Here is a 24,683-nt window from a genome sequence, read left to right on the forward strand (position 1 = left end):
AGTGAAACCCTCTGCTCTCCCCTGAACCCTCGTGGCTCGATGATTGGTTCCTGGGCCCAGAGCGCTGCTCACGGCCGCGCCCCGCACCAGTCCCTTTCTTTCCGGAAGTGCATGAGGAGCTGACAAGATCATGGGGGGCACGTTTTACTGCCCAATCCCGATCTTTCAGCTCCCCCGCTCTCACTACCCTCGATGGTGGGGCAGCCAAGGGGTATTCGGTGATCCTCCAGGTGGATAAGTCCGAAGCTCTCGTCCAGGGCCTGTAGGTGTACGTCGTCCCTGACGGCTAAGGCCTACGGTGCCGCTGGACAAGCTGCCTCTGCCCTGCGCTTCGTAGCTCTCCTGCAAGTTCACCAAGCCAAGGCGCTAAAAGAGCTGCACGAGGGTAGTTCTGACCCGGGATTGATGTAGGAACTGCGCTCGGCGACCGACCTCGCTCTCCGGGCAACGAAGGTCTCACGGCCGGCCGCCAAGAACCCTAGGAAGGCTTCAAAGTGCCCCTGAGAAGGGTGACCAAGGGACGAGGAGATCCGCTTCTACAGAGCTGGTAGACAGACCACTCCATCCCCCGGAAGGAGAATCTTTTGTTTCATTTTTCGCCACATGCCCAAGAGGCTGCAGTACCCAAAACTTCAACAAAAGAGTGGTTTCCTTGTTCTCTGGGTCACATGTCAGGTGCACACGGCCGTTGTCACGACTGCCGTCCACCGTCCCATTTCGGCAGGTTTGGCGCTCCAGCGGTGGACCCCCCGCCCCTGCGCGCCCAGCTGTGGCACAAACACGCCCACACCGGGTTGGCTCCGACGGACTACGGGGACGATGTTCCTCCTCCCCCCTCCTCGACCAATCTTATGGTGGGTATCAGGAGCCAGGTAAGTGCTTCAATGTCCCTGGACTCAGCATGGCCATGGAGCTCGAGCCCCCGCGATGTGGCGCCTCAGGCTCCGCCCCGCCCCGCCGCGAGGCCCCACTCGCCGGTATTTGGACGCGTGGCTTGTGCTTTCCAACCTGTCGTGATGGCTGACCCGGACCGTCTGACTCGGCTACGCGATTCAGTTTGCTAGGCGCGCGCCCAGGTTCAGCGGCGTCCGCTTCACCTTGGTGCAGGGTCGAGAGCGCCGCTACCTTGCGTGTGGAGATCGCGACCCTTCTGCACAAGGGCACGATAGAGCCTGTCCCTCCAGCCGAGATGAAGAAAGGGTTTTACAGCCCTTACTTCATCGTACCAAAGAAAGGCGGTGGATTGCGGCCAATCTTGGACCTGCAAGTTCTGAACCAGGCCTTGCACAGACTCTCGTTCAAGACTTCCGCATTTTAGCAAGCGTCTGGCATCAAGATTGGTTCGCAGCGGTAGACCTGAAGGATGCGTAATTCCACGTCTCGGTTTTACCTCGACACAGACCCTTCCTGCGGTTTGCTTTCGAGGGCCGGGCATACCAGTACAAGGTCCTCGCCTTCGGCCTGTCCTTGTCCCCTCGCGTCTTCACAAAGGTCGCAGAGGCAGCCCTTGCCCCGCTAAGGGAAGTGGGCATCCGCATACTCATCTACCTCGACGACTGGCTGATCCTAGCTCACTCTCGAGAGTTACTGTGCGGACACAGGGACCTGGTGCTCAGGCACCTCAGCCATCTAGGGCTTCGGGGCAACTGGGAAAAGAGCAAGCTCTCCCCGGTTCAGAGCATCTCTTTTCTCGGCTTGGAGTTGGACTTAGTCTCGATGACACCGTGCTTCACGAATGAGCATGCACAGTCGGTACTGAACTGTCTGAAGGCGTTCAGACAGAAGACATCGGTTCCACTGAAACTTTTTCAGAGGCTCCTGGGGCATCATGGCATCCTCTGCGGTTGCCACACCGCTCGGGTTGATGCATATGAGACCGCTTCAGCACTGGCTTCAGACTCAAGTCCCAAGATGGGCATGGCGCCACGGGACACATCGCGTGGTCGTCATGCCGATCTGTCGCCGCCTCTTCAGCCCTTGGAACGACCTAGCATTTCTACGGGCAGGGGTTGCCCTAGAGCAGGTCTCCAGGCACGTCGTGGTTACGACAGAAGCCTCCAAGATGGGCTGGGGCGTTTGTGGCATAATATTGATTACCACAAAAATTCATTTTGACTCATCCCTCCTTTTCTTTAAAAAAAGCTAAAATTTTACAGTGAGGCACTTACAATGGAAGTGAATGGGGGGCCAATTTTCAAAAGTATAGCCACAAGACAGAAACAATATGCATGTAAACATGATTTTATTGGGATAAAATGGTTTACTAACCTTTTCTGTGTAAAGTTACAGCCAATTTTACAACTTTGTTACCATTACGATGTAATGTCAACAAATCCTAAAATGACAATTTAAGCTACTTTACAGCTCAAAGCTTTAGTAGAAGAATTACTGTAAGTGCTTTTATAAAATTTAAGCTTCACATTTCTGTGTTTAAATCCTCAAAAATTGGCCCCATTCACTTCCATTGTAAGTGCTTCACTGTAACTCAGATTTTTGCTTTTTTAAAGAAATGGAGGGACGAGTCGAAACAAATTTTTGTGATAATCAACATTATGCCACAAATGCTGTAGATTGAGCTTAACTTGTACTGAACCCGGCACATTCCTTTAACAGAGGCTTCAACTTGAAGTTTTCTAATGTGTCATTTCAAAAGGGTTCTTTAATAGCAGGCTTGTTGAAGAGTTTCGATGCGTTGACTTTGCTGTTGGGGATGTGAGCGGGGTTGTTTACTGCACACAGGAGCCTTTAATCTCTGTTTATCTGTCCATTTCCATTAAAACAGGTCAATGAAGAGCAGGTTAGGCAAATGGAGAAAGAAAACAGCTTTATCACCAGGTGGAAAGACACTACAGTAAGTCACCCCTTTTAACCTTTCCATTAAATAGGTTTGTGTGTTTGCGAGAGTGAGTCAAAGAAAGAGAATGACTTTTAAAGTACGTAGTGTTACAGTTCATAAATGTTTGTGTTTACCCCATAACCTGCTTGTGTTTGCATATGTGTGTGTAAGTTTTAACAGGTTGCACGTTTTCACAGGTCACAAGATCACTTTGACCTGTCTCGCTATTGTTTTGAGCAAATTAGAGCATACTGCAAGCTCATTCTGCTATTTCACCTTTCTGTCTCCTGCTTTATACCTCGCTGGCACCACAAGGAACAGTTTGTTCAGATAAGCTGAAAACAAATTAATCTTCCTTTGTGTGCTGCTGTCCAACTATAAAAAGTTTGTGTGCATGTGTTCAAGTTCAGGCAAGGACGATTTTGGAACTGACCCATGGAAAATCTTGCCCCAGACGTAAACACAGTTACACACACATTATTTATTATGATGGTTTTGCACATTTTAAAATAATTATAAAATCATCAAAACTATCAAGTAACATGGATTTTTGGAACTGTGACCAAAAATGTTAAACAAAGCAAAACTATCTTACATGTTAAATTCTTCAAAGTAGCCTCCCTTTGCTTTGATTACAGCTCTGCACACTCTTAAACAACTTTATAAGGTATCCACCTGGGATGCTTTTTAAACAGTAATGAAGGAGTTCCCATGTACTGTATGCTGGACACTTGTTAGCTGCCTGTACTTTAATATAAGGTCCAACTCATCTGTCTGGAGAAAAAAAAAAAAAAAACTTTTGTGAAGAAATTTATACTGAAATTTAACTTCAATTTGTCTACAGAACTAATTTCAAGCCTTTAGAACTTAAAGTAATTTTGCATGTAGCCTACGGTTTAAATATAATTTAAATTAATACACTTAAGAAATGCAAGTATTGGCTTTTTCCTCTTAAAATATTCATAATTATGTGTATTTTCATACATTTATGCTATGTTCAGTATGAATTTGTGAATTGTTTAATTACTGTTAATGAATTACTTTAATAACTTGTATAGAAGATACATATCTGAGTTCATCAAAATTTAACGCTGTGGACAGTGGGATAATTCTGACCTTTTGGACGTTTAAAAAAAAAAAATGTATTAGTTCAAATCATAATACGCTGCGTAAACACAGCACATAACATACTGATTCTCTGGTGATGAAATAATTTTTTTTTAATTTATAGAGAAACGCTCCAACACTGATTAAATTGAGTCCGCTTCATCTGTACAAGAGAGGAAGTAAAGAATGCGCATATGTGGGCCACTGTACAAAGGTGCCTGAGTTTGTTCCAGGCTTAGCAGCCTGCCAGGACCAACTCGAGACACCTTTCTCCTATCGCAGAGTCCGTGTAGTTCTTCTTCTGTGATGCAGACAAGACATGACATGCAGCCCACAATCGGCAATGCGCCCTCTAGCGGATGAAGACTGTATAGATAGATAAGTCTTTTCAATGTCTGCTGGCATGATTACTGAACGCATTTTTTCTGAAATTAACTAATTGACAATCAAAAAGCTTAATCTATCAAATTATTAACCACAATTAATCGATTATCAAATAATCATTAACATCCCTAATCAGGTATGTCCACAATTTTAACTGGTACTGTACCCTGGCTTAAAATATAAAGCATCTTTCTCTGTATAGATCAGAGGATGCACGAATAAGAGTTTAGTCACTACACTATTATAGGTAGAATAAATTATTTACACATAGAATGCTAGCATATGTCTCATTTACTGTACATTTAAGTACATTTTGCCATAGCAATTTTAATTGTTTAGGAGAGCTTTAAGCTGTGAGATGTTTGCCAGATTTGTGGTGTAATGCTGCAAAATGATGTGTGGGACTCCAGCTGTGTGTCATTTAGTGAGACACACAGTCACTGGTCTGAGCTGAATGGGTTTCTGATTGCTTTTGTGTTAGATCCACAAAGGCTGCAGTTGAGTGTCTGGTTTCTTAGCAAAGCTGTGTTATTCTCTTCCTTCCTGCCTGCCTGCCTTCCTTCCCTCCTTCCTTCCTTCATTCCTTCGTATAATGACCGCTAAACTATATGATTCACTGTTGTCCATGGCAGCTGATTTCCTAAATGTCTCTCCTATCACTCCTCAGTCCCTTTCTTTTGACATAATACCATAATTTAAACTAAAATCAATATTTATTGTCCACTTCCGGGTTGTTATTGTTCCCTGTTGTGATTTATTTTGCAATATTGACCGACTGACTATAATATCCCTTTCATAATAGCCACTTTTCCACCATCAGGCCGAATACTTTTCAGCATGTTAAGTAACGATTCCAGTAGCATTTCAACTTGAGCATGGTTTGGCACAGTATGATTAAAAACTGTTCCCAGCCCTGATTTTTCAGCATGGTTAGCTAGAGAACCATGCTGGTGGAATGGCTTTAGTGACATGATGACTCACGAATGATCACTTGCCCAGTCAGTCCATTCTAACCTTGATTTAATAGCAAACCGTAACCGTGATAACGAGTCCGGATTGGTACGGAATGGCACGATTCAGCAACAGTAACTGTTCAGACTGATGGTGGAAAAGCAGCTCTATAAACCTAACTGAATTTGATAATGTGTATACAGGTGCATCTCAATAAATTAGAATGTCGTGGAAAAGTTCATTTATTTCAGTAATTCAACTCAAATTGTGAAACTCATGTATTAAATTAATTCAATGCACACAGACTGAAGTAGTTTAAGTCTTTGGTTCTTTTAATTGTGATGATTTTGGCTCACATTTAACAAAAACCCACCAATTCACTATCTCAACAAATTAGAATATGGTGACATGCCAATCAGCTAATCAACTCAAAACACCTGCAAAGGTTTCCTGAGCCTTCAAAATGGTCTCTCAGTTTGGTTCACTAGGCTACACAATCTGCTGATCTGACAGTTGTCCAGAAGACAATCATTGACACCCTTCACAAGGAGGGTAAGCCACAAACATTCATTGCCAAAGAAGCTGGCTGTTCACAGAGTGCTGTATCCAAGCATGTTAACAGAAAGTTGAGTGGAAGGAAAAAGTGTGGAAGAAAAAGATGCACAACCAACCGAGAGAACCGCAGCCTTATGATTGTCAAGCAAAATCGATTCAAGAATTTGGGTGAACTTTACAAGGAATGGACTGAGGCTGGGGTCAAGGCATCAAGAGCCACCACACACAGACATGTCAAGGAATTTGGCTACAGTTGTCATATTCCTCTTGTTAAGCCACTCCTGAACCACAGACAATGTCAGAGGCGTCTTACCTGGGCTAAGGAGAAGAAGAACTAGACTGTTTCCCAGTGGTCCAAAGTCCTCTTTTCAGATGAGAGCAAGTTTTGTATTTCATTTGGAAACCAAGGTCCTAGAGTCTGGAGGAAGGGTGGAGAAGCTCATAGCCCAAGTTGCTTGAAGTCCAGTGTTAAGTTTCCACAGTCTGTGATGATTTGGGGTGCAATGTCATCTGCTGGTGTTGGTCCATTGTGTTTTTTGAAAAGCAAAGTCACTGCACCCGTTTACCAAGAAATTTTGGAGCACTTCATGCTTCCTTCTGCTGACCAGCTTCCAAGATGCTGATTTCATTTTCCAGCAGGATTTGGCACCTGCCCACACTGCCAAAAGCACCAAAAGTTGGTTAAATGACCATGGTGTTGGTGTGCTTGACTGGCCAGCAAACTCACCAGACCTGAACCCCATAGAGAATCTATGGGCTATTGTCAAGAGGAAAATGAGAAACAAGAGACCAAAAAATGCAGATGAGCTGAAGGCCACTGTCAAAGAAACCTGGGCTTCCATACCACCTCAGCAGTGCCACAAACTGATCACCTCCATGCCACGCCGAATTGAGGCAGTAATTAAAGCAAAAGGAGCCCCTACCAAGTATTGAGTACATATACAGTAAATGAACATACTTTCCAGAAGGCCAACAATTCACTAAAAATGTTTTTTTTATTGGTCTTATGATGTATTCTAATTTGTTGAGATAGTGAATTGGTGGGTTTTTGTTAAATGTGAGCCAAAATCATCACAATTAAAAGAACCAAAGACTTAAACTACTTCAGTCTGTGTGCACTGAATTTATTTAATACACGAGTTTCACAATTTGAGTTGAATTACTGAAATAAATGAACTTTTCCACGACATTCTAATTTATTGAGATGCACCTGTATGTATTAATGAGTTGTGTGTGCTTTTGTCTCTCTTTATGTGTACCTGTGTTTGTAGTTCTCTCCTGCTGGTGACCTGATATTTGAGGTCTATTTGGAAAAAAAGCAGCCTGAAAAGTGCTGTTTAATCAAGGTTTGTTTCTCCTGCTCTTGCTCTCTGTGCTGTGAGTGTATGTGTCTGTCTGGCTGTCTGTGAACCTAAATCAAACTGTAGTAAATCAAAAGAATGTTTGATTTAATTGTGAGAGTAATTGTGTTTTATCAGTAGTCAAGGTAAACCTGAGTTAATAGACTCGCGGCATGAGTGAAACACATTGCCGGGATGTTTAAGTGTGTGCGTTTTAGGATGAAAGTCATAATTTAAGAGCGCTTTTTCTCTTGACAGTTCTTTTACATCTTTCCCCACATTTTTTTCTAATTTCCCACAGCAAAATGGATGTTAGAACCTCTTTTAAAGGGAATAGCTCTTGACGTAACTCAACGTAAATATGACAATCCTTGGGTTTAAATATGCATAATTCCCTACTATATAATATTCAAAAATCACTATGTAAAATGAGTAGGATGTCCAAGCAGTATTATTGAGCACAAAAAATATAACGATGATGATGGTGAAGATCTTGCTCTCTGTATAAGGTTTCTCCTAGTATGCGGTCAGATGAGCTTGCCATCAGCACTCTGGAGATGAAAGGCATGGAGGTCAAAGATCAAGACCTCTGGACCACCTTTGAGGCCATAGAGAATGGAGAGCTGGGTAAGAGTTGTGTTACTGTTAAAACTAAAAAGACTTTTCGCTTAGAGTTAGTTCATACGGGGGGGGGGCTAGCAATTTATTGGAGCATTTAATGATGTTCCTCTAAGGCTTACACACACATTAAAAATAGATAAGTGAATGCGCATGATTAGTACTATTTTTATTTCATGGTGGATACGAGAAACAATTAACAGATTGTGATGGATCAGTGGGAAGGGGAGACAGGTGGTGTAAGAGTGATTTTTGCCAATAGCGAGCATTGTGCGTTTCCTTTTTAAAAATTACAACTTGATAATAGATCTATTTTGCACTTGAGTGTGTTTTCTAATCAAAGTCAGATTGGCTGGCGATAATTACAAATTTGCACTACATAATTTGTGCATAGTTTGTGTGGAGGACAAACCCAAAGCACAAAGCACTTTTTTTCTTCTTTTTTCTTTTTTTACAGTGATGCAGAGGACTGTGTGTGTGTGTATATATATATATATATATATATATATATACAGAATTTTTTTTGAGTGAAGTGATGTAAGAATATACTGTTCTGTAGATTAATTTCTTGTGATGCTAGAATTTCATCTGTTACACACACATAAACAGAGCCTTTTGAATGTTTGGTCTTGGACCAGAAACATGCTCTAAATGAGTACACAGACAAGAACGAATAGCCAATGCATTACAAGCATGTAGTCCTGTTGGATATACTGAACCTGCTATTTGCATTACTGCGGTGGTAATAAACCTCAGCACTCAAGGGGGCAATAGTTATTTTCAAATGTCTGTGCCATTAAATTGAATGCATTACTATTCAGGTAGCTTGCTATAAAAGTGACAGTTTAACTAACTTTAAAGCTGATGTATTTTTTTATTTATTTTTATTTTATTCTTTCTCATATCTCAGATTAATATGCATAGACAATTCATTTCACCTAAAACTAACACTTACTCTCTATGGCCCTAACAAAACATTCCTCTGTTTGTATGGTCCATCCAACCCAACACAGCAACACTGGCTCGACCAGTGCTGTGAGTTTGGGGCGGGGCTATCTGTTTGTACAACCAATAGAAGACGTGTGGAGTTTTATGGAATCTGTTTGAAAACAGATTATTTGTGCAATTCCATTTAGTGTTTCTGTAATGCCACAGAAATTACACACCTCAGTTTAAACTAGCTTGCTAAGCAAAATTATCTTCAAACTGTTGCTCTGCCAAGACCATAGTTGACCTGAAAGAAAAAACTGATCGTAGATGAAGACACGAATGCACAATATAGGGCCCATTGAGCGTGTTATGAATTGCGTTCTAACCACTGAGTATATATATATATATATATATATATATATATATATATATATATATATATATATATATACTACTACACACACACACACACTACTGGTCAAAAGTTTTGAAACTTTATTATAATTTATTTTATTTTTTTTTTCACATTTTAGAATAATAGTAAAGTCATTAAAACTATGGAATAACATAAATGGAACTATGGGAATTATGTTGTGACTAAACAAAATCCAAAATAAATCAAAACTGTGTTATATTTTAGCATCTTCAAAGTAGTCACCCTTTGCCTAGAATTTTTAGAAATGTACTCTTGACATTTTCTCAACTAACTTCTTGAGGTATCACCCTGGGATGCTTTTTAAACAGTATTGAAGGAGTTCCCATCTATGTTGGGCACTTATTGGCTGCTTTTCTTTATTATTTGGTCCAAGTCATCAATTTAAAAAAAAAAAAAAATTTGTTTTTAAATTACATTTTAGTTTTATAATGAAATAAATTAATATGGTGGCACAATTATATTTTGTCTACAAAACTAATTTCAAATATTTAAGCATACACCTTCAGATCAAAAGATTTTTAAGATCATGAGGAACATTTCAGTCAAGTGTTTCAAAACTTTTGACCGAAAGGGACTTTACAAAAATTTGCAAATCGCCTTAAATGCCCGGGATTTGCTTGTTTTCATATTGAAGTGCTCACTGTTGTCATACATGGATACATGTCATAAGTACGTGTTCGTTTGCCATTTAAACCTAGCGTATCAGTATATAATTTTAACCAGCATTGCTTTGCATGTCTCCCTCTCTGCGCGTGCGATAGCGTGTGATAGGGAGCATGCGCTATGCTCTTTTTTTTTTTTTTTTTTTTTTTTTTTTTTTTTTGGGGGGGGGATTTTTCCCCTTTTTCTCCCAATTTGGAATGCCCAATTCCCAATGCGCTCTAAGTCCTCGTGGTCACATAGTGTGGCGGGTGGCAGAGGACGAATCCCAGTTGCCTCCGTGTCTGAGACAGTCAACCCGCGCATCTTAACACGTGGCTTGTTGAGCGCGTTGCCACGGAGACATAGCGCGTGTGGAGGCTTCACGCCATCCACCGCGGCAACCACGCTCAATTCACCATGCGCCCCACCGAGAACAAACCACATTATAGCGACCACGAGGTGGTTACCCCATGTGACTCTACCCTCCCTAGCAACTGGGCCAATTTGGTTGATTTAGGAGACCTGGCTGGAGTCACTCAGCACGCCCTGGGATTCGAACTAGCGAACTCCAGGGGTGGTAGCCAGCGTATTTTACCACTGAGCTACCCCTGCGCTATGCTCTTATTCAAGTGTCAGTGAGAAAAAGGCCCTTTTTGATAAAAACATAAAACAAGTAACTCAGAACAAACACTTCGATGATCACAATAAATACCGTACGTCTGAAAATGTCTGTTTGTATCTTACATCAGTTTATACAGTTACATCAGTGAACTGTTTGCTGATAAAGTTTGTTAGAGGTGGATACTGGTTGATAAAGATAAACTTAACTCACACAGGCTTTCAAGAAACAGGAAAAATTCCCTACTTTATATAAATAAATAATTACATGTGTAGGACGTTTGTGTTGTAGGGATGTACATGCAGATTTCAGATATAAAATCGGTGATTGAATGACTAATGTTTACTCGCTGAAATGAAATGATTCCCTGTTAAGTCAATAGGGACATTGGAATGTTTGGGCATAGCAATATGGCGGCACAGTGGCATCTCTCTCTCTCTCTCTCTCTCTCTCTCTCACTCTATCTATCTATCTATCTATCTCTATATATATATATATATATATATATATATATATATATATCATTGGTTCTAACACATTTTGGAATGCAACAATGTGTGGAATAGAGCATATGTAGCTTTTGCGTAAACATTTGTGTTCATGCACTTGCAGGGTCCAAAATTAACTTTTTGCAACACTTGACAATGGCAGGTGAATTTAGAAAATGTATTATTTTACTTTTAATTTATTATTTGTTATTCTCATTCTCTTGACGAAACAGCACCTGGTTTGCTGGCTTAATATGAGGAGTATCCCACATATGTCATCACATATAAAAAAAATAAATAAATTCTGATGATACATTTTCCTCTGAGAAAATAGTTGTCATTTAAATGTAAGATGCACAAGTTACGAATTATGTTTTCTTTAGTAGATGTTATGTAGGTGTCTTTGATTTTGAATATTGTGCACTTCATTGACAACAGCGGGGGTCAGATTATCATTCTTACAATTCTGCTTAAACCATGTGTTATATTGCAGTTCCTAAACTATTTACAGGCCAACTGGCAAGCCACTTTTTCATCACATTTGGTGCTTGGCAACTGTTAATTCTGAAAACCCTGCAGACTTGCTTAGGATTTGTTTCAGGGCTTTCTGTTCAGTGGGGTTACAATCCATTGCAAAACAAGTCAGAGAGAGATTTGCTTTCACTTACCCCAGCAAACTCAATCTTTTCTCTCACATCTGTGCTCAGAGCGTCCCTTACACTACAAAGAGAAGATTCTAGAGCAAGTATTGGAGTGGAGTTCCCTGGAGAATCCCGGCTCGGCCTTCCTGCTCATTAAACAATTTTCCGGCTCTAAAATGACAGATTCCAACTCAGGTACTGGCAATGAACGACCTACCACACCCCATCAGATTACTCCAAAACTAAAATACAGAGATTAAAGTAATAGTTGAACCAAAAATGAAAATTCTCTCATTATTCACTTGTCCTGATACCATCCCAGATGTGTATGACTGTCTTTCTTCAGCAGAACACAAATGAAGATTTTTAGAAAAAGATAGAGCTCTGTCAGACTCTTATAATGCAAGTTAACGGGTGCCAGCACTTTGACGGTCCAACAGTCACACTTAGGCAGCATAAAAGTAATCCACATGACTCCAATTGATCAATGAATGTCTTCTGAAGCAAATCAATAGGTTTATGTAAGAAACAAGTCAATAATTAAAACTTTCGCTTCTTATTTGCAACTTCTGTTGTAAATAAGCACTGCTTCCGAATTCTTGCATGAACTTGCCGATGCGCTTATGTCATGCGACAGCTACGTGACGTGTCAACTGCTGGCAGGAAGCACTTTTTAAAAGTTAAAAACGTTTTATTTATAGATTTATTTTTTACACAAACGTATCGATTTGCTTCAGAAGACATTTATTGATAGACTGGAGTCGTGTGGATTACTTTTATGTTGCCTAAATGTGACTTTTGTACCATCAAAGTGCTGGCACCTGTGTACTTGCATTATAAGGACCTAACAGAGCTCTATCATCTAAAAATCTTTATTTGTGTTCTGCCAAAAAAGACAGTAATACACATCTGGGATGGTATCAGAGTAAGTGAATAATGAGAGAATTTTTGGGTGAACTATTCCTTTAAAGAACCATTTTGTTCGGTTACATTTAAGGGGCCTCCACATGGCTGGCATTAGGGCATTAGTGCACCGCTCAATGGCAGCATCAAGTGCCGCTTTAATCTCGACACAAAAAGTGCTGCAGAAAACATGGTGTTTTGATTTAACAATGACATCACCCTTATAATGATATGTCATCTGAATAGTCCAGTATCCCAAGGTCAGCGGCAATGGAGTCAAAGTTGGAATTGTTTGCACCGGGTTTTACGCTGAAGCTGAAGCTTACTCCATAGTGCTCAGTGTATTTGGCAAAGCTGATACGAGTCATGTCCAAACCCCTTTACAGTGCTTATTTGAAGCCATACTGTCAGTTGCTTGTGGTTACACTCAAGCATAAAGGGGGAAGTCAAGTCAAATTTATTTGTATAGTGCTTTTCACAAGGAAATTACTCTATAACAGAAAATGAATGAATGCCAATATTAGTTATTAATGTTTAGAACTATTAGTGGTTAAAACGTCTGGTTAAACTTGATTGTGGGTGGTTAGTGAAGAAAACTCAAAACAAAAATGGCAAAACTGGTTTGTGAATTCTTCCCAAAGTTTTTAACGATTCTAGCTTCTCCTTCAGTTCATTACTCTCATTACAGTCTCGCATTCAATGTCATAATACATTTTTCATTCTTTATGATAAATGGAATTGTAAAAAAACGGAAAGCAGGGTTTTTGTAAAAAAAAAAAAAAAAAAGAAGCCCATTTACCCTCTTTCTCAGTTATTGAAACAATCAGTAATTGCAGCCAGAAATCATAACTTTGTACCTACGCTGAGTAATAGCTTTTCTGCATGCTTCACTAAAGGTATTAATATATATTAAGCAATGCCATGATACAAAGGTTTATTTGTGTGCCAGGATGTGTATAGCTATGTGCTAGACTCTGAAATGCATTAAGATGGAAAACGTGTTCCAGTTGAGTTTCCAGTCGCTTTTTCAATACAACTTTAGACATTTTAAAAATATATGAGAGAACCTACTACAGTTTAAAGCAGTGGGGGCGTACTGGTGCAGTGGTATATGTATAGTTTGTATGTTCTCTCTCTCTCATAAATTGTTTATGGTATGACTCAATATGTTTTTCTTGTTTCATGTTCTTTTCTGTGTGTCTGTGTGTGACAGAGAAACTGAAAGATTTCATTAAAGGAGAGCAACTTAAGTTCAAAGACAGCTCTTCCAAATTGTTATCGGGGAATAAATTTCAGGACAGATACTTGGTACTACAGGACAAAAAACTGCTGTTATACAAAGATATAAAAGTATGTTCTTTCTTTCTTTATTTTATTTATTTCTCTAGTTGTTAATTGTTTCTCATTTAAATTATTATTATTTTTTTTTTTAACAAAGCCAAATGGTTTGCAGAGCGTGACCGTATTTCTGCCCCTGGTAATATTTCAATATCTCCATCCCTGCTGTTCCACCAGGATCAGCTTCTGCAAAGCGTCACCGTTCGCCAGCAGCCGAGTTTACCAATTTCGAGTTTCCGGCATGGCATTTCATGTTAACGCTGTTTGTTTTCTTTTCATGCATTTACAGATGAAATAGTAATTAAAAAACACAGCGGATGTCAAATTACCTGCTTTGGGCCAATCGCAGGGGCTCGCTTGTAATCAAGGTGGAGTGGGAAAGAAAGCAATAAATAAACCCGTAATGGCTATTTTCATTTTAAATTAAAGTAACGTGGGGCTTCTCATACCCCCTGAAATGAGCACGGTGATTTAAATGACTCCAGTCTGTTAGTTTCTTTCTCCGTAATCTCTCCTCATACATACTTTATTCAGTCTGTGCATACGCCGGTCTGCGATTCCTCTGGGGCCCACGCTCTATGATCTAAGACACAGTCTGCTAAAGAGTGCTGGATGTGTTAATAACTGATATTTGAGGGAAGTGTGAGGTTGTGTGAGGGGGTGTGTGTGAGACAAAGAGAGAAACGGGGGGAAGGCGGAGAGGTGAAGATACTTAGAATGAAGGCTTTTCTTTCCTTAATTAGTGTAATTTCTTGCTGATACAGAATATTCAACTAATTATCAAGTGAAGAAGGTGGGAAATGGGTGTAAAGCAGAAATGTTATTGATATTCTGATGCCTTCGTTTTCTGTTTTTTGCTTTTTTTTTGTAAGTTTGGATTCTCGGTTCTCATTTAGCTGTAGTTGATGTGCGCCTGTGCTGCTTGTGTTTTGCAGTGCATTACGTACAAAATATATCCCTTCCAGGCAACAACATAGTGTTGTCGGCTCATGCTAGTTTACACAATGCCCTTGGGCTCCTAACAGCTGTAAACAGGAAATTGCATCCCCCCCCCCCCCCCCCCATTTGATTCAAACGAATGAGCTGGGGAAATAAAACAATCACAAGTACTTTCTTTTATGCTACTTCTCTGTATTTGTGAACCAGTTTTAGTACTTGGTGAGTTTGAAAATGCATATTTAATATATAACATTAGTCGCAGCAAAGCAGCAATAAAGGAATAGTTCATGCAAAAATACAAATTCTATAATAATTTACTCACACTCATGTCATTCCAAACCTGTTTGACTTTTTTCTTATGCAGAACACAAAAGGAAGTTTAGCTAAAGTTCAGCTCCAAAAACAATGTAAGGTCTCAGGTGAACACGCGTGCCACTGTGAACAAGCTTTTCTCATAGCGCTCATGAACGAACAAACAAATTTTTACACTAATAAATTAGGTAACACTTTACAATATGGTTCCATTTATTAACATTAGTAAATGCATTAGGTATCATCAACAAACAATAAACAATATATTATTTAAGCATTAATTAATCTTAATGTTAGTTAATAAAAATGCAATTGTTCATTGTTAGTTCATAGTGCATTACCTAATGTTAAAAAATACAACTTTTGATTTAAAACATTTTATTAGTAAATGTTGAAATTACCATTAACCAAGATTAATAAAAGCTGTAAAATGATTGTTCATTGTTGGTTCATGTTAACTAATATTGTTAACTAATATTAACAAATTTGAACCTTATTGTAAAATGTTACCAAAAATCATTTAAATATTGGGTTGTTTCTCATCAAAACCTACAGAATTGCATGCCCTCAGAAGACTTGGAATGTGATGCACACATCGCAATGACTTTTAAATGATAATTTTGTGTCCTTTTTAAGATAATAATTGAAGCTTTTTAGTCAGCTGCTATTTTATTAAAAAGAGGGACTGGAATATTCTTTAAAAAAATGTCCTTTTGTATTCAGCATAAATGAAAATACACAGGTTTGGAAGGACATGAAGGTGAGTAAATAATGGCAGTTTTCATTTTCAGGTGAACTATTTACTGTAAAGTGTGTACAGAGTTACAGTATACTTTAAAGTTGCTGCATTGTTTTAAATCAAGGCCCTGTTCTGATTTTGAAATGTATGCAATTGCTTCCTCAGAGTACCAAGCCAGAAAGAGAGGCTCCGTTAAAGTCTGTTAAATGTTACTTAGGGCTTCGAAGGAAGTTGAAACCAACAAGCAGGTAAATATTTCTGTAATGCTATATCACTTAATGCGTATTGCTAGTCTTATCTAATTGTGTATTCTCTAACAAACTTGTGCAACAATTTCTCCATACCCACATTATAATTCTTATTTTAATCTGAAGCACGTAGTAGACCCCACACACCATACTATGACAGAAATTATTCAAAATTAGTGTAGCCACACTGAAAGACATATTCATAATTCTGAATGTGTAATTAAGATCGATTCACAATTATTCTGGAAATATCTCTTGGTCCATGCTAAAATGAGCTTTTAGTTTAATCTCTATCTTTTGTGCCAAACATGCAGAGCTTGCTTGGCTTGGTGCCAGATGCCCCCCTCAGAAACAAAACTATTGCAGTCAATCTTAAAGCAGATTAATATCCTACAATTACAAAATTCATTAAACTTAATTTTGTAAAAACAGTATATTATATTTTTCTCACTCCTGCTGAGAAAATTGTTAACTGTGGATTTGTTTCATTTCAATAATGTTGCATTTTTGTAATTTATGCTTGTCGTGTAATTTATGAGTGCATCGGGAAAAAAAGTAATTTTTGCAAATTATCATTTATTAATAATTTTCCTTGTGAATATATCCATGGCATGATTCTTAGAATAGTACTTACACCAAAATTACTTAAAAAGACTTTCTATCGGTTGCCCATACACACTTGTCCTTTCATAATTTCACATCACAAGGTCACACTGAGGCATCGACATGCTAATAATTTACTTCTGTTCATTTGAATGATCAGTACTTGACCAACTGCATGGAGATAACTGTCATTTTCAATTGGTCAGCAATTGTAAGGGACCATTCAGACCTAATGCTTTCTTGCGCTATAAAAACTAGATGCAGCGCAACAAATAGAACAGAATAGAGATGCGTTTCTGAGGTTCTTTTTAACGGCATGAGTCATAAAAAACATGGTGCTCTTGCGCAAGATGCTGAAAAAATGACAAGATGCACCGCAATGGTCAAAGACATCCATCTAGTGCATGTTTACATAGAGAGACAATTGAAAAACAGCGCATATGGATGCAAAAATAAGTTTGGTGATAACAGCCCCAAGAGTGTGAAGTATAACTGGGCTTGTAATAGTGGTATAAATATCTTACACATGCAAAAGAGGTCATCCTTTCCATATGCTTGTCAGCTTGCTGTGAAAGTTAAGTTGAATTTAATGACATCTTAGCACTTTAGCGGTCCTCAGGGGTCAAACTGTGAGCCATCAGTAAAAGCTGAAAATAGTCATAAATTGATATGGGGAACCTGACTGAAATGCTGTAAAACTAATGGAATATGTTTTTTTGTCTTAATTGTCAACAGTTGGGGATTTACTGTTTATACTGAAAAGCAGCAGTGGTAAGTGCAATTAACTCTGTTCCTAATTGCATAGTCAATCATACGCTTCGCCACTGTTTTTAGGGAAAATGTCTAGCTGGAACTGAAAATTAGAAATGGAGATTAATATACCCTTTTTTAATATTTCAGGCTAAAACTTACTAAGGTTTTGTTCAGCTTAGTACTTCAAGTACAGAACTGCATGACTAAATTTGGAATAGGACACTTGGGTGCCTCAGTGTTCTGAATATCTGTCTTTGCGTCTTCTCTGAAAAGGTATTTCTGCTGTAAAGGGAATGATTCTCAGCAAGACTGGGTCACCTCCATTATCAGAGTGAAGGTAAGCTTTTTCAGTTTTCTAAGTGCTGATAATGTGCAGAGTTAACATTGTGACAAAGGGGCCATTTTAAGGCGCTTTTGAAATGTAATTTTTTACGATTTGTTCCACACCTGTACAGTTCCCCAGCCGATAGCTTCTTTTTCTTGGTTCAGGTTAAAAGCAACCAAAAAACAGGTGGCATTTCTTATGAGTTCAATTTTTTTTATTTTTTTATCCCCTTTTCTCCCCAATTTGGCATGCCCAATTCCCACTGCTTACTAGGTCCTCATGGTGGCGTGGTTACTCACCTCAATCGGGGTCAGTTGCCTCCGCTTCTGAGATAGTCAGCCCGCACATCGTCACGTGGCTCACCATGCATGACACCGCAGAGACTCATAGTATGTGGAGGCTCATACTATTCTCTGCGATCCACGCACAACTTACCACGCGCCCCATTGACAGCGAGAACCACTAATCGCGACCACGAGGAGGTTACCCCATGTGACTCTACCCTCCCTAGCAACCGGGCCAATTTGGTTGCTTAGGAGACCTGGCTGGAGTCACTCAGCACACCCTGGATTCGAACTCATGACTCCAGGGGTGGTAGTCAGCATCAATACTCGCTGAGCTACCCAGGCCCCATTCTTACGAGTTCACTTAAAATAAGTACCATTGTATCACCCAAAAAAATGACCATTGTATCACAGTCTTTTTTTTTGTTTTGTTTATTTGGACATGTATCATGGTAATACCATGGTATTCTTTGAAATACATTGAGGTACCTTATAAAAACCAGTGTACATAGATATAGAAACCATTCAGTACCACAGTATAGATATCATGGTTATACCATGTTTTTGGACCTGTACCATGGTAAAAACATGGGATTCTTTGAAGTACATTGGGGTACCTTACAAATACCATGTACATGGATATGGCATACATTCAGTATCATATACTGTATGTCAAAGTACCATTGTATTATCATGTTTTTGGACAGGTTACCATAGTAAAGCATAGTAAAAGAATTTTTTTTAGACTTGTACCATGGTAATATCATTGTACTCCTTGAAGCACATTGAGGTACACTGTAAATACCATGGTACATGAATATGGCAAACATTTAGTAAACTGGCATATATCAAGTGCCATGGTATTACCATCTTTTTGGATATGTTACCATAGTGATACCATGTTTCTTTTAGACACGTATCATGGTTATATCATGGTACTCCTTGAAGTGCATTAAGGTACATTGTAAATGCCATGGTACATGAATATGGCAAACATTCAGTACACCGGTATATATCACCAGGGTATTACCATGTTTTTGGACATGTTTCCATAGTAATACCATGCTTTTTTAGAGATGTCCAATGGTAATACCTTGGTATTCCTTGAAGCACATTGGGTTACATTGTAAATGTCATGGAACATGAAAAGGGTAAATATTCAGTACCATGGTAAATATCAAAGTACCATGATATTGCCATGTTTATTGGACATGTTTTCATTGTAATAACATGTTTTTTGGACATGTGCCATGGTATTCTGTGTAGTACATTGGTGTACCTTCTATATAACATGGTACATGGATATGGCAGGCATTCAGTACCACAGTATAGCATATATCAATGTACCATGGCATTACCATGGTACCTCTACACATTATTTTTTTATTTTTTTATAAAAGTGCATTTACTTTTCAAGAGAAAGTTCCAAAAAAAACTAGCCCTAAGAATTGGGTGAATGTTTTCAAGGTCATCCTCCATGAGTATAAATCACATTATCCGTAAAGGTCTTTAGCTGAAATAAGGTCAAGCAGACTGCCACGCTAACACTGGTTCTAGCAGCCTCTTCTTTAGAAAATCTGAGTGCTACTACACACCCAGGGCCTGACTCAGCTGATTCAATATTAATAACTTAAACCACAAGCAAGATATGGCAGAGGAGTAGATGATTTAGCTATTGTTTGGATCTCTCCTGCAATCCCCTTACCCTCTCAGATTTTTCCTGCCCCTCTCTTCTGTCCTAATGCTTCATCCTTATCTACTTCTCACAGGTTCCCTATTTTCATTGTGGAGGTTTATTCTTGCTTTTGTGGCATTGAACTGATACAAGGAAAAATAAAGAGCTTCAGTTTTTAGTTTTTTTTTTTTTTTCTATTCCTTGGGTACTGCAGCTTTTTTTTTTCTTTTTTTTTCTTTTTTTTAAGTGAGAGAGGAGAGTGAAGGGCATGCATCATAATTCAGTGTACATATTGTTGTGTCTCATAATTATGTGCGCTAAAAGTGGTTGCGAAGTATATGCAGGTAGACTAATTGATACTCTGTGCTCTGAGACTCTTCTAACCTCTTACTGCTTCCATTTCACCTATAATTCTGCTTGGCATGGTTTCCATAGAAACTGGTGAGGAGTGTTGGGTAGGTAAAAGGATGAGACCTTGCACCGCTAAAATGAGGATGTAGACTTGAAGAACAGCTCAAAGGCCATGAAGTCAAAGTGGAAAGTATGAGGTGTCTCAGTGAGTGTTCTGCACAGGAATAGGTCCAGAATGTTCCGGCACATTTGTTCCTACATCATTAAGGTCAAAATGTTTGTTTTAGTTAGAGCTGCTTGAGAATATATAGAAGTTTTAAGTCTTTAGGTTGCCTGAGACTTATAACTGGAAAAATAAAATGACTATTTACTGTATGAAACTGTTTTTTTCCAGGGTACCCAGTTATGAAAAACTTGGAAAGACTCCAATCAGTCTTTGTTTAATATATGATATAAGCATTAGGTGTGATATCTATTGTTGGTTTTTGTAATCTTTATCTTTTTTTCCTATTTATTTTTTAGAGATTTAAAATTAAATTGGAAAATCTCCCATTGACTTCCATCAATGGAATGCTCAGCATTCAAACAGCAGTGGTAACATCATTGTAATAATTGCATACTAAATTGTGACTGGTCTTATATCTCACAGCTGTTTTTATACTGCACTGTGATTGGTCTTTTCTTTTTGGCATCTATTGATCCATGTATATGTACAAGTTTATGGTGTTGTGTTGTGTGTTGATTCTCATGCAAAGTTAACAAAAAACGATGTGCTGAAAAAGTGTCATGATGGCCGAAAAGTTGAAGGTTGCTCTGATGTAGCATGTATTTACACAAAAATCACAAAAAAAAAATCTAAAATCTAAAATCTAAGCGTACCTCAAATTTTAAAAGCATAGTTCACTCAACAAGGAAACTTCTGTCTTTATTTACTCACCCCTATGTTGTTCAATACATGTTTGACTTTCATTCACTTTCATTACATGGAAGAAGATGCAATGAAAGTGAATGGTGACTCCTTTGGGTTTGGAAGAACATGATGAGTAAATTATTAGATTTTAGCAGAAAGCGGCATTCTGAAACGTTGTGTAAACAAGAATGCTGATTTTCTTACACCGTTTAAGGGATTAAGAGAAAGCGGTTTAACACACCTAGGTTTCTCTCGGAGAATGCAGCTTAATGTGTCCATGTAAATGCAAATGCCACGTTCTGACTGGTGTTTGAAAAGTGCACGTGCGTGGAACAGAGCGGAGAACAAACATCATAGGATGGAGTCCAACAACATCTCAACACAGTGGAAAGAATTAAACATTTCTGGAAGTACAGTGGGAAAATCACATACACTATAAACTAGACCCATTTTTGCACATCAGTGTAAAATATCGACTGTCCCTTACGTTCGCGTATATGCACTTGTACATTGGGAGAATCCCAGAGTTTTATGTAAGAGGGAAATTCCACTATTGCAGTGCAATTCTGCTACAGGTTGCGATGGAAAGTGAATTGAGACAAACACGTCAACAACTTTGGAATATCTGGAAATAAAGTGAATCAACAGAGAATAAAATAATGAAGTCTTCCTCGGATCCCATGTTTGTTATTTATACAAGCGTTGCGGGAAAATTACGTTGCTGTGGAGAAAGCTGCTTACTGACCGAGCCACGTGTATACGGGAGTAAAGAGTACACACTTATACAGTGCATGTAAACAGGAATGCTGTTTTCTCGCAATGGCCCGATTTCTCGCAATAAGACGCTTTATGGTGTCCATGTAAATGTAGTCATTGTTTAGAATTCTTATCTGGCAATCATGAATGACTGGAGAAATCATGAAAAAGTTGTGGAAAACTCTATACATTTATTGGTAAAAAGGTATGCGAACCCTGATTTTTTACAGTTGCTCCTTTAAATTGTAGACTGTTTGTGTTTGCAGCATGAAGGTGACTTATGGCCTAAAGACCTAAAGCAAAGTACATCTTTACCTTACAACCTGAGCAGAGGTAGAACATCCACTTACAGCACAACTCTGACCACCAAAGCCAAACACAACAGAGAGGTCAGGATAAAACCTGCTCTACACTCACATACTGTACATGTCAAAAGTACTCAACCTTTTTAATTTAGTACTGCTGAATGACTTTTTACTTCAGTGAACACAAAGGCTAGCACAATTTGCAATTATTTGCTCTGGTCTCCATCTTTGATGAGCATTAAACCATAAACATGCCTTCTTGTCAATGAGTATTTGCTGATGAATACAAAGATTGAATTGATGCAGAAAAAGATAAATACACTTTGAAAATCACAGAATTGATAAATATGAAAGTCATTTATATAAAATATGACCCTAAAATAGAATATGACAAAGATAGACATTTTAAATTATTTTAATTTATATAAAAAAAAGTCTAATGTTTCTAAAATGCTGTGTCCTTATTTTGATTAAAGTCAAGGTGTTTAGTTTCCAAATAATCCGACCAGTTTATTCAGTTCTGGTTCATCCACAAAACGGTTGTCGGAATTGATTCAGAGCATACAAAACTATCTTTGACTCAAACAATCAATAAAATCCATGCACTTTCTCCTGTTACATATAGGTTAAAAGGACGTCACTCCTTAGTATAAGTATAGAGGGTTCCAATACACAAAACCAAATGACCACCAACGAGGGCAACCAACCGGACTCAATGCATAAATTGGCAGGCCGTGAAGAAACTCAGTGTGACTCCAGGCTTGAAATGGTGATTGATGACACACTTCAGTCTCAGCGAAGAGCATCTCTTCAACAATACCCCAGTGCCCCCACTCCACTATCACAGAGGAAAGCAGTGTTGCCCAGCAGAGGAGTGCAATTGCCACACAACCTAATTGATGAACTAAATGCTGTCCTGAACAAAACAGGACACTGTCCACATTGAGACAATTAAGAGAGAGCGACAGAGACCAAAAGACAAGAGTTTTGTCCACTGCACGTCCAATATGCACAGAGAGGATCTGTAAGGCATGAGGATTTTATAACAAAGAAACCAAAGAGTGAGATTTTTAGATTTAGACTTTCTGTACTTTGTAAAAAAGCCAAATAAAATTATTTTATGTTATCCTCTTCTTTAGGTATGTAAGATGTAAGATGACTGGTAGGTCAAACATAAGATCAGTTAAGAATGTATTTGTGTACAGCTGCAACTGCTTACTCATTTACATCCCCATAGGTTGACCGACACTCTGAAAGATATTTGGTGGAATTATTACTCCCTAAATTATTACTGGAATTATTACACAATGTAATTCATTATTAGAAAAAGGAATGTCCAGGGTTCAGTACAAGTTAAGCTCAATCGACAGGATTTGTTGCATAATGTTGATTAACAGAAAAATAATTTTGACTCGTCCCTCGTTTATTTAAAACAAGAAAGCAAAAATCCCAGTACAGTAAGACACTTGCAATGGAAGTGACATAACATTACAGATGTTAACGTGATTTTAGTGTGATAAAATCAAGGATTTACCAGCATTACAGCCTTTACCAGATTTCAGGGTTTACCACCGCTACGTCGTCATGACAAGTAAGTAGTAATATCGGATATAACTTTATACTGATAAGGTTAGTAAATGATTTTGCACGCAAAAATCATGGTGACAAGTAAAATGCTTATGTCTTGTGGCTATACTTTGAAAAGTGTCAATTTGAACATTTATGGACTGGCCCCATTCACTTCCATTGTAAGTGCCTTACTTTAACTGTGTCATAATATATACATATTTTTGTATTATTTATTTATTAATGTGAGGCCACAAATGTTGTCCATTGAGCTTAGCTTTTTATGAACCTGGAACGTTAACTTTTGCCATTGTTTTAGGCTTTGCATGCTGACTTGCGTTTTCCCTTTTCATTCTAACACCTGTTTTCAAGGTAACGGAGTTTGAAAACACTACATGATTCATTACCATTGATCTGTTTAGAACTAATTGTACCTTCTCCATTTAATGAAAATGGTTGTTTGGAATCGAGCGGAATGAGTCATTCGTCTAAATCTTGGTGTGCTTCAAGGTCTACCTAACCTTTTTTTTTGGTTTAGACTGTTCTTCAAGAAAATCTTATGTTTTTTATTAGTTGGAAACAAAAATAACTCACCATTCCAAACCTGCTGAATAATGCATAATAATATGAGAGCATACACACTGGATATTGTTGCCCAGTTTGTTATTAAATATTTTTAGTTGACATTTTATCTAGATTATGAATTACTTAACAGTTGCCTGCATTTCGTATTCTTAAATTTTTTTTATCATGCCTGTTGTCAAAACTTAACATAGTAAAGTCTGTATGTCCTGTAAATAAACAAAGCTAAATTCCAGTTGTTAAATCGTTTATATGTGTTAATGCTGCCATAAAGGCCTACTGTACAGTATATGTATTATTGGGTTTTGTTTGTGTCAATTTATATCTGTTCTCTCAACTCAATGAGTGTATAAATATACTGGAGAACTCCCAATGATTTATGGTCTGGTTATAAGAGTATGCTGCTTCCATTTTGATCCAAATGACACAGAGTGGTTCTGTTACTCTTAAATTTTAATTCATCAGGTTGTATTACTGTTTCATGTGCTTTATTGTCTCCGTTTGATGTGATTTGCCGCCTGCAATCAGCCAGAGGTGTAAGTGACAC

The 24,683-nt window shown here is 38.5% G+C and overlaps 1 protein-coding gene across 1 annotated transcript in view; it reads left to right on the top strand.

Moving 5' to 3' along the window:
• Positions 1-24,293, top strand: part of LOC127448182 (arf-GAP with Rho-GAP domain, ANK repeat and PH domain-containing protein 2-like) — a 106,904-nt gene extending 82,611 nt beyond the window's left edge. Inside the window, exons 24-33 of the mRNA XM_051710530.1 lie at positions 2,783-2,851; positions 7,105-7,179; positions 7,683-7,800; positions 11,614-11,742; positions 13,664-13,800; positions 15,944-16,026; positions 17,365-17,400; positions 17,656-17,719; positions 21,950-22,072; positions 22,614-24,293. Of these exons, the coding sequence (XP_051566490.1) occupies positions 2,783-2,851; positions 7,105-7,179; positions 7,683-7,800; positions 11,614-11,742; positions 13,664-13,800; positions 15,944-16,026; positions 17,365-17,400; positions 17,656-17,719; positions 21,950-22,072; positions 22,614-22,934 (1,155 nt within the window). The 3' untranslated portion in view covers positions 22,935-24,293. The remainder of the gene's footprint in view (positions 1-2,782; positions 2,852-7,104; positions 7,180-7,682; positions 7,801-11,613; positions 11,743-13,663; positions 13,801-15,943; positions 16,027-17,364; positions 17,401-17,655; positions 17,720-21,949; positions 22,073-22,613) is intronic.
• Positions 24,294-24,683: the final 390 nt, after the last annotated feature.

This window comes from Myxocyprinus asiaticus, chromosome 1 (genome assembly GCF_019703515.2).
Source record: "Myxocyprinus asiaticus isolate MX2 ecotype Aquarium Trade chromosome 1, UBuf_Myxa_2, whole genome shotgun sequence".
In the NCBI taxonomy this organism is placed as follows: domain Eukaryota; kingdom Metazoa; phylum Chordata; class Actinopteri; order Cypriniformes; family Catostomidae; genus Myxocyprinus; species Myxocyprinus asiaticus.